Below are 16,418 nucleotides of genomic sequence, written 5' to 3'. Positions count from 1 at the left end.
GCGGGAAAATATAAAGTGAGTGAGACAATTTGGGACATTGAGATGGGAAAAGAGTTGAAAAATGGGGCTAGTCCAACTTTAGCTCTAGATGCATCGCAAAAGGGTAAACTTTGCATTACGAGAAGGAAATCCCAATATGATACATATTTTGTTGGGACTAGTGAGTGCCATGATACATACTTCATTGCAACAGGTTGGGGTTTCAGAGGTGGAGAAGATACAATTTTTCCAGGAGTGTACTATGTTTGTGGGAACAAGGCTTATTACAAGTTGCCTGACCATTGGTATGGCACGTGTTATGTGGGCCTGGTTTTTCCGAAAATTTTTCATATAGATAAGATAAGAGATGTAGAAGATATTAACTTACTAATGCGTTTTAAGAGAGAAACTTGGTCTGAAATTGTAGGTGACAATTTTGGGGTTTTGATTCCAGCAGTGGGAATTTCTTTAAATGCTTATGGAATTCGGAAACTGTCCACAGTGGTTGATCGCTTATCGACAAATACCGCAGGAGGGTTTCTTTTGGTGAATACGGAATTAAGTGTCGTACGTGCCATGTCTATGCAAAATCGACTTGCCCTTGATATTCTATTGGCCAAGGAGGGTGGAGTCTGTGGAATGCTGAAAGTTCAACATTGTTGCACTTACATTCCAGACGAAAGTAAAGACCTGAAGGTCTATATCAAAAATATTACTGATTTGCATGAAGAATTAGTACCATTTGAAGCTGAGAGTTTATGGACTAAAATAGCTAATAAAATGATAGCTGTTAAGGATTTTATTGCAAAAATAGGTAGTACTATTATAGGTAGAATATTGTTCCCTTTAACTTGTATAATTGTTGCTTTATTGATACTGAGATTAGTGTGTGTGTGTTGTAAAAACAGGGGATGGAAAAGGAAATTGGATAAAGAAAAGAAAAACAAGAGGTTGAAAAGAGAACCGCAAGAAATTGAATTAGAAGAATTGAGGGAGAGTGTTTATTTAGAGACAAAGAGGGATGATGAAAGAGTGACTGGTGTGTAATGATGTGTGAGGAGAAAAAGACATTTCCGATTTCTCCTAAAATGGGACTAAATTTTCACTAATTTTTTTTTGGGGGTTTATTTGGTGATAAAATCACCAAAGGGGGGATAACAGGGGATGGAAAAAGAAATTGGATAAAGAAAAGAAAAACAAGAGGTTGAAAAGAGAACCGCAAGAAATTGAATTAGAAGAATTGAGGGAGAGTGTTTATTTAGAGACAAAGAGGGATGATGAAAGAGTGACTGGTGTGTAATGATGTGTGAGGAGAAAAAGACATTTCCGATTTCTCCTAAAATGGGACTAAATTTTCACTAATTTTTTTTTTGGGGGTTTATTTGGTGATAAAATCACCAAAGGGGGGATAACAGGGGATGGAAAAAGAAATTGGATAAAGAAAAGAAAAACAAGAGGTTGAAAAGAGAACCGCAAGAAATTGAATTAGAAGAATTGAGGGAGAGTGTTTATTTAGAGACAAAGAGGGATGATGAAAGAGTGACTGGTGTGTAATGATGTGTGAGGAGAAAAAGACATTTCCGATTTCTCCTAAAATGGGACTAAATTTTCACTAATTTTTTTTTTTTGGGTTTATTTGGTGATAAAATCACCAAAGGGGGGATTGCTGGAGCGGAGTTTTCAGTTTGAAAATTCAGTGGCTTTTGAAGCTCTGGCATGTCTATTCGTTGTACTAATTTATTAATAATTAATAATTTGTCTTGTGCAAGTGTGTTTATATTAATCAATCCGTTTGTCTTAACAAGAGAGAGAGTTACACGAGGGTACGCATAAACGTGCTGATTAATTATAATGTGCGTGTTTTCATGTTTAAACGTTGCTATGTGCTGTTTATTTTTGAGCACAAAACGCTTTCCGAATTAATGCTTTTCTATGTTGCAAGAGCTAGATAAATACATACACATAAGGGTATTAGTGGGGTTAACACTGTTTAATCACTATGCTGTAGTAACGATTGTTTTTGTCTCTTTAATTAAGATGGTCTATTGAGGCCTATGATGGCCTAGAAAAGATGGCCGATTTGTAAGCCTGGCTGTGATTTATAATATGAAAACTGTGACGAGGGAGACCCCTGCTGGAAATGGTCCTGAAGCTAACTGACCATGGTCCTTGCTTGCTTGTTTGAAAACTTTCCATGAGGACAGCAGCAGTTTTGGGAGATCTCCAAGTGAAATGAAAATGTCCTTGGCAGCCTTGGGAAACAAAGGAGCCTTAGAGAAAAACTCTGAACTGTGGCTCGATTGCCGAGAAGTAGAACTAACAAGATACATTTTTTATTTCTTGGTTCCTGTTCCGTAGTCTTTATTTTGTGAACTTTTCCTGAGCGGAGATTTTCAAATGTAGCGATGTTACATCCTTTCCTTCTCGCTCTGCTCAGCAGGTCCGGCGGACATTACAACTTTTTCTATGTTTCCAATGTATCTTTCCATTGTTTTAGACACTATAAGAAATGTTAGCCTAGAGAGGGTTTTTGCCACTTGCCATTTTGCCTTTGCCGCGTACCGAATCTGCGTTGCTGAGGATCGATGCTGAAGGGACTTCGTCTTGAGAGACATTTACAGAGAGACTTGTCCTGACCCATTCTGACATTTAGCTAGAATAGGTAACTATGAGAAAATGATTTACTCTGATTGATTTCCTTTGACTAATTTAGATAAAGCAATATAATTTTAAACATGGTGTTGGATATTCTTTCTTGTCAATTATTGGGTTTACATTTTTGATCATTGCTGTATATGTTGTATAGATTATGTTTAAGGACAGTCACAAAAACCAGGTCTTATCGACCTCGATATAGATGCAGGGTGATTAGGAGTTTTCTTTCCACAGGTTTATTGCTGGTAGAGTATTTGAGCGTATGTTAGTGTAGTGAAATGGGCCCTAGCGTATGATGTATGCATGTGCGTGTAACTGTGAGATTACTCTATCCGTGGTAGTGGGAATATTATACACACCCTGATCTCTATCATTGGCACATATGTGGCTGGCCCACGGCTCCCTGATCTCCGCAGGGTGCATGGGGTTAATTGGGGTTGGCAGGCACTTTACTGCCCCGTGGCTCCCTAATGTCTTCAGGATACATGGGTTTGGCTGATGTTGGTAGGTACGGTGCTGCCCCACGGCTCCCTGATGTCTGCAGGGTACATGAGATCAGCTGGTGTTGGCATGTATGCAACTGCCCCATGGGTCTCTGATGTTTGCAGGGTACATGGTGTCGGCTGGAATTGGCAGGTACGCAGCTTCCCCGCAGACTCCCTTCCTCCTCGGCTGGACGCAAGGGCCTGATCCGTGCCCGCGGGCCCTGGGGTCGGCGCTGTCTGTGCACAGGGCACAGGCTCCGCTCACCCACATGAGTTCCACGTGCAGCCATAAGCGCACTTCCGCGTGTACCGCTACTTCCGAGGTTAGGTCTGACGTCTTCCGGGGCGGGGAATTTCGACCAATCGCATGCTCTGTGGGGCGTTACAGGCACGGAAAACCTGCCTAAATCTCCCAGCCTCTCCTTGTAACCCCGCCCCCTGACCCGTCAATCAGGGGACGACAGCTTCCCATTGGCTCTCCCCGCCTCTATGTTTTGAAGTAGTTTTGGAGTTTTTGAGCCCAAGAACCGGACGAGGAGGTGAGCGCGACCGGGTAGGGGGGAGCAGGGAGGGGGCAGCGGGCCCCCGCATTCCCCTAGAGTCTGTCTGAACTTTAAATGTTGAAGCGTCCCTGTGTAACGTCACCGGTGCTCATGTAAAGCGCTCCAAAACCTTGGGGTCGAGTTCGCGCTATATAAATCTGCAATAATAAAGAAAAGGCGTGTCCTGGAGGCCCCCCAGGTCCCCACACACCCCTGACCCTGTGTATGTGTCTGCCGGACACCTGACTGCCAAGGTGAATGTGATCACGAGCGGCCTGTGGTGCTCTTCTGGGGGGGGGGGGGGTATGCAGTGTATGGGAGACCAGGGTCTGCATTGATGTATGTGTTTATTTCTGCATATGTGCACAGCCCGGCATTACCCATGGGTGCTCGAGCTCTTTACAGCAGCAATGCTTCTTTACATCCAAGTCACAGATGCTTTAAGATGGACAGCACAGCCGCCAGTCATTGCAAGGTTGGCAGCACAACAGGTAGATCATTCCATAAAACAGAATGTGCAAAAGCTGTAAGAAGGTTGAGATGTCTACAAAATACATGTATCTCTGTGAACAGGTAGCGGTAGTCTACAGCCTTGCAAAGATTGAGGTAGTTTAGAGGTCCGTGCCACGAGTTGGTTACAGTGTTTTAGCTGAAAATACCATTAGTGGAGAAGGGCTTTCAGGTCTGCTTTGAAAGTCCTCAGCTGGATAGTTGTGCACAGATCTGAAGGTAGTGAATTCCAGATTCTAGATGTGATTCTTGGGATGGCCTGCGCCACCCTTGAGAAGGAGTGCGCCATTTTAGGTCCAAGCCTTCCAGGCAGCGCAGCTGTCTAGTTTACTAACGACTTCTTGGGCACATTCAGAAAGCTGACCTAAGAATGCATTCCGCCCGTTGCTTACCATTGGCTTTGTTGTCTGTAACTCAAGCCGCCTTTATTTGCTTTAGGCTGTTCAGCGTCATTTCATTCTTCTGTTGCCCAAACCTTGTTACAGTATTCTTCCACAAACTCGCTTTCAGTAAACGGGCCTTTTTAGGTCGAACCTAGCAGCAGCGCGCATACACTGCAAGGCATGATGTGTTAGAGTATGCACTAGCAGCCCCACCCAATCTCCACCCATATTTGTCATTAGCTTTGTATCATTGTCCTTCTTAAATGGTGGCTTCTCGTTCGTAAATAGGCTTGTTAGTCCAGCCTTGGTACCACATTGTCTCCATTTGTTACCACCCGTAACGACTGGACCTTTTACGTGGCTCTTTACACGGCCTGCTTATCTACTGGGTGAGTGCTTCACAGGTAAAGACCATTTACGTGTTAACGAGGCTTTGTTGTTTTTCACCCTTTCTTAGAGCCCCTGCATCTCCACTCTGCATATTGCTGGAAGAGTCCGCCTCCCCCCCCCCCCCCCCCCCCCCCCCGAAATTTTTAGTAGCCCCCCCTACCCCCGAAATTTGGGTCTAGTTGCGCCTCTGACTGATGGGGACAGTGGGAGCAGATTTTTTGGTATTTGCATAATGAGCGGGTGCCCCCTTTAGGGACACCGCAATAATTTTTAATTTTACTTTTATTAAACTTTCATGTTGAGCACGGCGTCCCACTTCTGGGGCAATGCGCTCTGTTAAAATTATTATTATTTTTTTAACTTTCATAGTGAGCGCAGTGCCCGCTTCAGGGACACCGCACGCTGTTTCTTAATTTTTTTTCTAACTTTAAAACTGAGCGCGGCGCCTCTTGAAGTACACCACACTCGCTTTCTTTTTTTTTTCTCTTTACTTTAACACTGAGCGCGGCACCAGCTTCAAGAACACCACTCGGTGTTGAAGTAAAAACAAAAAAACTGAGCACAGTGTCCTTGAAGCAGGCGTCGTGCTCAGTGTTAAAGTAAAACAACCATTTGTAATGCCATAGGTCTCGCATGTACGCAAGTTTAATCTATTGGTATTGTAAATCTATGCCTTTTAGCTCCACTGTACTCTGCACCACTTCATGTCACTGCACTCTATTCTGCACTACTCCATTCTACTCTTCAACACTGCACTCTACTCAACTGCACTCTATGCCACTTCGCTTTAATCTGCACCATGCTACTCTATGCCAATGCACTCTGTCACTCTACGCCAAAGCACTTTCCTCCACTCTGCGCCACTCTATTCTGCACCACTGCGCCACTACAGTAAATTCCACTCTACGCTGCACCACTGCACTCTACGCCACTATGTTCTACACCACTGCACTCTACGCCACTATGTTCTACACCACTGCACTCTATGCCACTCTACTATGCACCACTGCACTCTACTACGCACAACTCATATCTACGACGCTGCATTCTGTCCCGCTACACTCTACACCGCTATACTCTACAACAATCTATTCCAATGCACTCTACTCACACCACTCCTGTTACCCCCTTTACCAGTGCACTCTCCTATACACTGTACCATGCACAACTGCACTCTACTCTACCCCTCTGCACTCTGGCAATTCTCTGCAACACTGCACTCTATTTACACCACTCTACTTTGTACTGCTGCATTCTTTGTCACTGCACTTCACGCCACTCTACTCTGCATCACTCCACTCTATGCTCCTTCACTCTGCAGTACTCCTCTCTACGCCACTGCAATGTATGCCACTTTAATCTGCGACACTGAACTCTATGAAACTGAACTCTGTGCCACTCTACTCTGCACCACTGCATTCTTTGACACTGCACTTTGTCACTTAACTACGCCACCTCGCTCTGCAGTACTCCACTCTACTGCATATCTCTGCACTCTGACACTATATTCTGCACCACAATATGCCACTCTGCACCATGCACTCTACTAAGCAACACTCAGATCTACACCTCCGCATTCTATGATGCTGCATTGTATGCCGCTGAATTCTATGCCGGTGCACTCTATGCCACTTTAGTCTGCAACACTCTATGCCAATGCACTCTACACCAGTCCACTCTACTTTACTTAACGCGACTACATTCTATGCCACTCCAATACACATCACTGTGCCACTCCTCGGCACTCCATGATACTCAACTACATCACTAACTTTTAGCCATGCTGAACAGCAGCCACGCTGGTGTACAGCATGGGTAAAACACATTGGCAAAGTCATTAGCTCTTATGTAGGCCAATGCTTGTTAAGGAATGGGGGTTAAAGGAGCATTGCTCCGGTGTTTCGCAAAGGTCTAGAGCTGCCTGAGAGCTTGAGTTTGTCCGCTGGGTAACAGGGAGTGGATGTGTGCAGGGCTTTACGGGTAATGCATGCAGTCTTAAAGATAGCCCATGCCTCACTTGTCAACCATCGGAGAGTGATCAGTAATGTCCCCAGTCCTTTTGACATGGTAGACGATCTGTGCTGCCAAGTGTAGCATCGCTTTCTCCCGGGCGCCATGGGTTTTGGGGAGACCAGTCAGGAGAGAGTTACAGTGGTCTATCCTGGCGAGCACCAGTGTATGAGCAAGAGATTTTAAATCTTGTTCTGGGATGTAGCAGCGGGTTCCTTTCAAAAGATGTAGTTGATGGTAAGCGTTTTTGGCCACGGTGCTGATTTGAGAATGTAGGTTGAGCCCAAGCTATTTAATGTCCGATGGTAGCGGCACATCGCTCATGCCGGGAGATTACTCAAGCCCAAGGACCACGCGACTCCTGTCCAAGCAGCAGCGCAGTGACAGGTGGCACGTAGACAACCATTTATCTGGTCTTGAATTCACCCTGCATGTTTATTACATCGCAAGGTAAGCTGAGTGTCCATATAAGAGATTACCTAAAATCCATGGCCCATCCTCACTTTACTCGTGATCAGTGCAGGATGCTGCTGTGTAATACTTGATTCCCAAAGTTTTCTACATGTGTTTTTCTGCCCATGGGCCTTACACTCATTTGTTTAATCATCCACATTGTCCAGTTCAGCCTGTGAATTGGAGGTGAATGCCCTGGTTCCGGTGGTTTGATCCTTTTTGGTTACATGGTACAGATTTAAAATCTTCTTGTTTCTGCTGGTGGAGCTGAGCGGTTAAGTGAGCTTCAGCAGTGGATTAAGAGTCATAGTTTTTGCTGATGTCATAACATTTTGTGAAATCCACACAGTAACGCTGCACAATGGCATTTACAAATGCTTTGCAACCACAAACAATAGCTTGTTGCTTTTCACAAAATGCAAACGGTATTGGTGATCCACCTGACTTACAAGAACTGGATCACCAGGGTCCATGGACCGCACCCATTACCACCCCCTCTCCCCCGTTTTCACGTTTCCAGTCTGCGGGCGTTGAGGGGGGTGTTGTGTTGGGGTCTTGAACAGCGGCAGCCTCTTTCACCCACAGTTCAGTTGCTAGTACAAAGAAGTTCAGTCCGGGTCTCCCTCCGATGAAAAGACCCATCACAATCACCCCGGAAGTGCCCCAATGAGTGGCCGGAAGGAAAGAGGTGTGGAGTGCTGATTAGATGGGCCAACTTTTAAGAGAAGGGAAACCCATTGGCAAGAGTGTGTGCGGATCTAGGCACTGAAGGGCTGTAGTAAAACCGGATCAGAAACGAGGTGGGTGATCTGCGGAATCCCGAAGAATCCTGTTATCCAAGTATTAAGTGTTCTTTTTTCATGAAATCCGTTATTTTAAGCAAAAAAAAAAAATCAAAGGTTTTTCGTTGAAAGCTGCATTCATCTAAGTAGTGTAACTGTTCCGTTAGCAGATACGAGTGAGCTTGGGCAGAGAGTGATTTGTGTTTTCAGTGTCGGCCTCTCTCTGCTCAGCGCTTACCTTTTCCAAAGCACCCCAGCCCCGAAGGAACCACGCTCGCCCCCTCCAAGCCTGCAGTGTATTCAAGGCCCGCTGTGTTGTACACAAGGCCAGGTCCTGAAACCACTTCTTAACCGATATTAAAAGTACCCCAACCCTCCCTCATTTAAGACTTGTGACTTCTGGAAACTCTTCAATTAACAACAGAAATCTTCACCCACTAATGGTAAACGGTACTGCGTCCTATCTCTGGGCTCTTCTCAGCACTGTTGCTCTGTACTTAAATATGCATGCTTACATGTCCATCAACAGAAAGCTTTCAGACCGGTGAGATGTGGTTTGCCTTTATGGGATCTGCAGTGAGTTCCTCTGTAAATGAAGCAGGCGCTGCTTGTGAATGCTGTGTCTACAACCTTTGTAGGGTGCCGTACTTCATGGTGTGGCGTTGTCCTGCCTTCCTGGTGTTGCCCTGTCTTCGACTTGTTGTCCTGTCTTCGTGCTGTTGTGTGGTGAAGGCGATTCTACAATTCACACAGTATGACGAGCTGGGCGGCCACATTAGCTTTTTCCTAAAGACGTTGAGAGGGTCAGTAGGAAGTCAGTGAGGTGTTTAGTGGTGTGCAGGAGCTGGTAAAAAGGACTCCATAGAAGAATGATTAATAGAAGGGAAGGTCCGCTTGTGATATCAAGAGCTCAAGGCTCCAGAGACTGGGCTGAAGATTACAGTCTTCGAAATATTCCTGAAAGCCGAGCCCGGCGATGAATGTATGTCCGAGGTGGGGCTCTGGCCATTGATGCACTTGGACACGTTCTTGATGGTGTGGGTGATGCTCTGAGTGGTAGACCTGAAGTTCCTGCTTGGGTTGGGGTCGCTAGGCCTTGGAAGTCCTTTCAGACTCTCCCCTGGGGGCTTTGTGTAGATTACCCGTCAGCATGAGTTAGGGCCGCATTGTACCTGCATTTGGTGTAAAGTCTTAAGAGCTGACGTTATGTGGCGAGACTGTCGCCACTGAGCATGGTGGCCGAAGGGGTCTGTATTTTCTTGTCTTCTGGCAGTGTTGACCAGCAGCTGTTTCATTGTCGGCCATGCAGGCCTTCAAAGTGTTGGTGGCTAAAATAAACTGGGACTGGTGGAAGGTATCGCACAGGGTCACTTGCACCTTTGTAGCTGACCTTCGAGGTGGGTGTGGCATTGATTGCCAGTGGCACATCGCTAAGGGTGCTCCACTGCATACCCTCACCCAGTAGATTCCGTTTGAGTTTATTCCAGAATGGAGCCTGTCCAACGGGAGGGCCGTACCTACCAACAGCTGGTAGATATTGGTGCTGATGTACTGCGGCTCGTGATATAGGATGCCTTAAGTGGTGGTCCTACGATGGAAGAGTGTCATGTGCATTAACATTACATACATCATTCATGGTTCACTTGTGCGAGAAAAGGCCATGCACCATCTCTGCTAGGGTTGCCCCATCGCTGCAGGTCAGGAGGTTTACATGCTCAACTAAACTTCCAGGGATCATGTCTGTACTTTTTAACTGAGGAAATGTGTTTGAAAGTGTTTGGTCTTCGCTGACCACGAGGAAGAATTATAGTGTTCTCTTCTGAGCACGAAGCAGGTGGACAGTGTTCCATTCATGCAGCTGCTGTTTGCTATTGATAACAGGGGAACTCTAATCCCAATCCTTCACAGACCAGCAAAAACAGCTCTCAGCCTTCTATCCCCACCCCAACCCTTTTTGAACATCTGGGATGGTATAAGTAGCCAGTTGAGTGACCTGTTACACCTTAAATTATGCCCGTATTCAATCGTCTAACCGCCATCGGGGCTAGCCTGGAAGGAATATCTAACAAGCATTTGCAATGCAATAGGTCTCGCATTTACGCATGTTTGAGCTATTGGCATTGTCAATGACAATGCCTTTTATTTGTTTTGGTTTTTACAATGTTAATAGTTTAAACTCACGTAAATGCGAGACCTATTGCATTGCAAATGCTTGTTTTTTTTAAAATGCGCTCTCCCTGGAGCAAAGGAGCTGCTCGAGAACTCCTACAGCCCTGGTTTCAGTAAAACCAAAGCAGCCTTGGAGGAGAATGTGCTCCTGAATGAATGAAAGAATGAAATACTACTTTTGTGGGAGCCTAGGAGCCCAAAATCCACTGCACCCCAAAATCTAATTGCATCCGGATTTACCTTAATTGAACCCACTCCACAGTCCTTGATCTGGACGTAGAATACTGCAGCCTCGCCCCAATACAAAGGTGCCTCAAACAATATGAGTAGATCATGAGCTGGCCAGGACAATCGATAGCTGAGTTGTAGTGCAGGAGGAATTTTAAAAGCTTTATTACATAAATATTAAATGTGGTAAATAAATATATTTTTTCTCTTGGGGGAGTTATTCTGCATGCCTAATTGCCCAAACATCATCCAAAAATCACTGGTTTGCAAAAAGTGTTTATTTCATATTGTTTAAGGCCTAACCGTGTATACAGTGTAGTGGGTTTTCATTCATGAAATATAGATTTCCTCAAAAGGAACGTCCGAATTAGCATTCAGCAAGAATCTCAAGTTCTTTACGAGCATATCTTCTTGTCTTTTTGTCAAAATGGGAGACTTCCGACTGTCACCAGTTGAACCCACGGTAAATGGCAAGCATCTCATCTAACACCCGAGGAAATATTTCACAAACCACGCTATTCACACTTGCACTCACGACTCGAGCATAGGTGTATCCGCCGACGCTAACTACAGGGACCACAGTTCTTTGGGGTAACACGCAGGTAGGTCAGCAGTGTGCGACCATTTTGTTGTAAATATTTCACAAACCAATCATAAAAGTTTTGATGCTTCAGGTCCTTAAACTAAATCTGAAATGAAAACGGATGCTACTGTCTGTACAGTTTTCACCAACATTTCAACAGTCTTATTTTGAAAATTACCGGACGCAACAGTTCACTCACGATGAAGAGAAGTCGTGACCGGTTTAAAAATCTGTTACAGTTCATAAAATAATTTGTTTCCGTGACTTCACGAACGTGGATAACTCTCAATCGGCAGTCACATCGTGCAAAACTAACTAGAAGTTACTGTGGAAAAACAGTAGTTTGTAGAATACGCCTTGCTTTGGCGAATGAAGGTGCCGTATCTCACCCGAAAGGTGAAAGAATAAAAAAAAAAACATTCAAGGCGGGAGAAGAGGTGGGCGAAAACCACTGGTAAACTGTAGCCGGCAACATCACCCCTAAGTGTTTTATCTGTGGAAAACTTTGCCCCGCACTTGCTGAACAAGCATTGGCATAGCCAATAGGTCTCGCTTTTGGGACCTTATAAGTATTTAGTTATGCAACTGTTGCATGGCTTAACACTTATAAGGTCCCAAAGGCGTGACCTATTGGCTATGCCAATGCTTGTTTTCTTTCTAATCGTGGCACCGGTGCTTTACTTTTAACATTAAAAGTAAAGCGCGGGTGCCGCGATTATAGCAAAATTAAAGAAATAGAAACAAACATCTAGTTCTTTAATTTTGCTATAATTGCGGCACAGGCGCTTTACTTTTAATATTAAAAGTAAAGCACCGGTGCCGCGATTAGCAAGCTAAAAATGCTTCCGCCGGCCACAGCTTGCAGTGCATCTGCGCGAGTGGTGCGCGCGCAGCTGTAATCACGCCATATGGTGCCTCTGCTGAAGCGCGCGCCCGCGCACAGGCACTGCAAGCTGTAGCCGGCGGTAGCATTTTTTAAAGCCCTTACTAAAGTCTCTCCGAGTAGCGCATGCGCGCTGACTCAGCGAGACCTAAAAATGGTGGGCCCATCCAGCCATGCACAGAAAGATACATAAGGAACGTTCCATTGGAGAGAGAAGAGGGGAGGAATTCAATATGAGGCGACTGAAACATTAAACCAAATACCCCAACAAACTATTATACATGCGTGATGTGCCCTTTCCCGGGAAGGGGATACACCCCACCAAACCCAATGGTCCAGGTGCAACAGCAGTACTTTCACTCGCTGTTCACCACAATAAAGAAGAAACGCGCCCCGCCCGCGCCTTTTGCCCGGTACCTTGCCGAAATGTGCAGCCCAGTGAATCGGGAGTCAAGCCGTAGAAGGAGTCCTCCGTGGCCAGCAGCTTCAATGAATTGAAATGCCACAATAAAGAAGAAACGAGCCCCGCGTCTTTGCCCGGTACCTTGCGGAAATGTCCGGCCCAGTGTTTAGGGTCCAGCCGTAGAAGGAGTCCTCCGCGGCCAGCAGCTTCAATAAATTGAAAGAGGAAGCGGTGCTTCACACACACCGTTCCCTGCTGCTACCACTGTCTGGGACACCAATGTAACAAACAAAAAAAGTGCCTACCCAGTAATAAAGGACACTGGATAACGCCGTAAGTAAACGATCCAGTCCGGGTGGGCGGGGCCAAAAGGAGACAGGGCGGTAACAAGGAGGGACTATAAAGCCTCGTTCACAATAGAAAACTAGCGTTTAGCATAAACTGTGACACAAGCCAATGGGAAGAAGGGGCGGGGCTTAAAGCACCCTTCTGAAAGCTGCTCGATTACAAGAAGCCTCGCAGAGCGAGCAGCGCATCCACGCTGCAACGCAGGTCTGCGTGACCTAAAAAGGGTAGTGAAAGATCTGTAGCAGCTCCAAATGCTCAACCTATTGGGGTCGGTTAACAAATTCAATCTACAATGTCTACTACGTGTAATGTCAAAGACGGTCATGTTAGGGGCATAGATACCGTGCAGAGTTCTGGAACACCTACAGGAATCCCCCCCCTCCACCCCCAGTTCATCAGCTAGGCCAACCTCTAGGGAGGCAGCTCTACCCACGAACCCCATTTTAGTAATCTCCCAGGTGAAAGGGAAACTTGCTTCAAACCTCTACCTGTAACTAACCTTCCTCCAGCCTGCTGTCCATGCGCGACTATCCTGACCAACGTTCCAAGTTTGATCCCGGGCACTAGGGAATCAACAATTGAACTAAAAAATAAAGTCTCTCATTGGCTCAGTATAAACGTAAGATGCCCCAGCAACATCTATGATGAAATCCTCTTTGCGCGGAGAGTCGGGGGAATCGGGTCTTTGCATAGGCAGTTCACTGGACACTGCATAATTGTTAATTTTTTAAGGCTTTTTGTAGCTGGGCAGATTCTGGTACACGCCAGGGATAGTCCTATAAAACCAAGATTGGTAAACATCCTTCAGTTTGGGTATTTTTATAAACATTTGGAACCTAATGCCCTGTTGACCAATGGCAGTCAGAACTCCCCCCACCTTCCTTCATTTCCACAAGGTACGTCGCCGCTCCTGAATGGGAAGAGGTTCATGGTACTTGTCAGATTGGAGGACAATGGCTGACTAGGTGGAAGGAAGCATGATTCTGCCCTTTTCCTACGGGTCTTTGCAAAGTCCCTCTGCCCACGGTCCTGCATAGGTGGGCACCCAAGTCCCCGTCGGCACCCAAGGCAGTCCTGCTGGCTTCCCTATATTTAGGCTTTTGTCCCTTCCTGTAGTGGTGACACTAATTTGTGTTTTCTAAATTGGAACTTTGCAGGTTTGGCCTCCAAGCTATGTGTTGAGGACTGGTGTACCCTGTTTAACACATTTGTTATTGTCTTTTTGCAAGAAACGTGGATACCTAATAATATATGTTATGACGAATGTACTTGTTCTAGCCTACCTGCAACTCCCTCTCCCGCTGGCTGCGCCAAGGGGTTTGAGCGCTTAAAATGGGTATTGGGTGCAAAATTGCCCAATTTCCAATGGGGAGGGATACCATGCAGGCCTTTGATTTGAGCTGGGGAACTATGATTTTTACTTTGAGATTAAACGTTTTAACAGCATAATTTATAGGTCGAACAAAGCATCTACGACATCTGGGTTAGTTAACGCTAACAATTTTTAAAACTATTGTGATCGAATATATTGTTCTTACCTGTAACTCGTGGTTTTATTATTACATATTGTGTTTACATTGTAAACTTTTATTTTATGATCTTTTATTGTGAGATCTAATACAGAACTTTTGATTTCCACATGCTCAAGTATGGATTTTTAATGAAGAACCCAGTGCTCTATGGGACTTGCAGTCTTTATTTTGAGAGCAAAGGGACTATCACACCTGGTATTAACGATTTGTGAAATGTAAGCCCAGAACTGAATACAGAGAGCCGTATTCACAAATGTAAATTCTGTCTTAAACACAAGTTTACAAAAGAACTCACATTTTTTACACTCCAAGAACCCAAAAAGAGATTACTGGAAGGCACAACTGCGTTTTCTGATCCGGATTTCACCGTCACAAGTGTGGAAAAAATCACAAGTAACAAACCCCGCTCGGGGTGGGGAGTTGGTGTTCCAAGGCGTAGTTTGCCTTGGAAATTTGGGAATACCCACAGACATGTTTTTGTTGGCATTCCCGAACTATTTTCCGACCTCTTCCCACTCTGGAAATGATTGGTGATTTATTCCAGCCAAGGGCTGAGGAAGGTCTCACCCTGGAAGTGAAGGCACACAACAAGCTCATATTCCATGGGGGTATGGGGAAAGGGCTTGTTCCACTATGGAGAACTCCACACAGAGGGAATTGGAGCCCTTGGGAGACGTCACATGACCTTCCCAGGAGCACCCCCGGAGGCTGCACTTGGGGCACCTCTCCACGGATGTGTTCTGGGAATGTTTGTGAATAGAAAAGAAAGCATAAAAGCGCTCACAGGCTGCAGTGTGAAACTCTGCCTGCCCCTCGCCGGAGTGCCTAACAGGGGTTTAAGAGGGCCAGGCCCTTTCCGGTTTTCAGGATGTCTTAATTAATCTAAACGGAACTCATTTACACAATGGCGATCTTCAAAATCTAGCGGGGTTCTGGCTCTCTTGGACCTTTGGTTGACACCCTTGTCCTGTTCGATGCAAATGACCATTTATTTGCACCATATGTTGTGGATAGCCGTGGACCAGACTCCGTTCGAGCACATGTAGTATAGTAAGTTTTTTAAAATTAAAGTGAAAGACGACAGTTCTTATTTTTTCATTTCAAAATTCCATTCTCTTTTGCCCTTAACCTCCTCGTCTCTAAACATTATAAAGAAACCCTTTAGTGGTCGTGAGCCGTGTAAACCTGTATCCTCTTTAGTTCATATCCGCTGCTCTACGGTGTATCTTGTTCTTTGTGTGGGTAGACACCGCACAGGAAGCCGTGCTAGGCCTGTGGGCGGTCTGTTATGTGAAAAGTTGCCTTTCAGTACTTATGTATCCTTTGATATAGTTTGTTTCTTGCAAATCCTCACCTTATGCTAACCATGTGCCTAAAGCCAACACTCCTTCCAGCCAGACCTAAAATGGGATGTTTGCTTTTCAGTATTCTGCATCTGGACCGCATGCCCTCCGCCTTCTGCCACCATGATCACTCCTGCTTTTGACCTGAGCCAAGACCCTGACTTCCTGACCATCGTCATCAAAGTACCGTATGCAAGAGTTTCTGAGCTCGACCTTTACTTTGAAGGGGAAGATTTCAAATTTTACGCCAAACCTTACTTTCTGAGGTAAGTATCGCATTGTGTAAGTAAAGGGGTACTTGTGATACGTGTATGGTGAATAATGCTGTCTGCTGCCCTGTAAGGCAGCTGTCCCGCTCTTGTTCATCCTGTCCTGAGTGCAGGCCAGAACAGCACCACCCTTCCTTGAACAGAACCTAAAATGCACTCAAACTGGGGCACAAAGTGGCCTGGGAGGAACATGTTGTATACCTGGACAGTTTTACATTTGACGAAATACTCGGTACTTGTGTAGAAGCCACACTAACCAACCACACACCAACCCCGGCAGGAGACGGGGTGCTAACTACGACGTGATCATTCGGAGCGACCCGAGACCCTGTACACACGACTGTGTTAACATCCCTTAGAAGCGATACAGTGCTCACAAGGATTCATACCCCACGTCCATGACCAAATCCGGTCAAGAGACATGGTGCCTTCTACGACGACACCATTCGACACGTCTTGAGACATTGCACA

The 16,418-nt window shown here is 45.5% G+C and overlaps 1 protein-coding gene and 1 non-coding gene across 3 annotated transcripts in view; both read left to right on the top strand.

Annotated features, from left to right (window-relative positions):
* The first annotated feature begins 3,541 nt into the window (after positions 1 to 3,541).
* Positions 3,542 to 16,418, top strand: part of SHQ1 (SHQ1, H/ACA ribonucleoprotein assembly factor) — a 260,154-nt gene continuing 247,277 nt past the window's right edge. Inside the window, exons 1-2 of one of the 2 annotated variants that reach the window (XM_085624233.1) lie at positions 3,542 to 3,658; positions 15,761 to 15,944. In XM_085624233.1, the coding sequence (XP_085480359.1) occupies positions 15,802 to 15,944 (143 nt within the window). In that variant the 5' untranslated portion in view covers positions 3,542 to 3,658; positions 15,761 to 15,801. Of the gene's footprint in view, positions 3,916 to 15,760; positions 15,945 to 16,418 lie in introns of both variants that reach the window. The other variant, XM_085624234.1, reaches the window with a different exon arrangement.
* Positions 9,905 to 10,118, top strand: LOC146797267 (small nucleolar RNA U3). The gene has a single exon (XR_014969368.1). It is a non-coding gene; the product is annotated as a small nucleolar RNA U3 (small nucleolar RNA).

Source organism: Triturus cristatus, chromosome 9 (genome assembly GCF_964204655.1).
Source record: "Triturus cristatus chromosome 9, aTriCri1.1, whole genome shotgun sequence".
NCBI lineage: Eukaryota > Metazoa > Chordata > Amphibia > Caudata > Salamandridae > Triturus > Triturus cristatus.
This window is presented reverse-complemented; position numbering and strand designations above follow the sequence as displayed.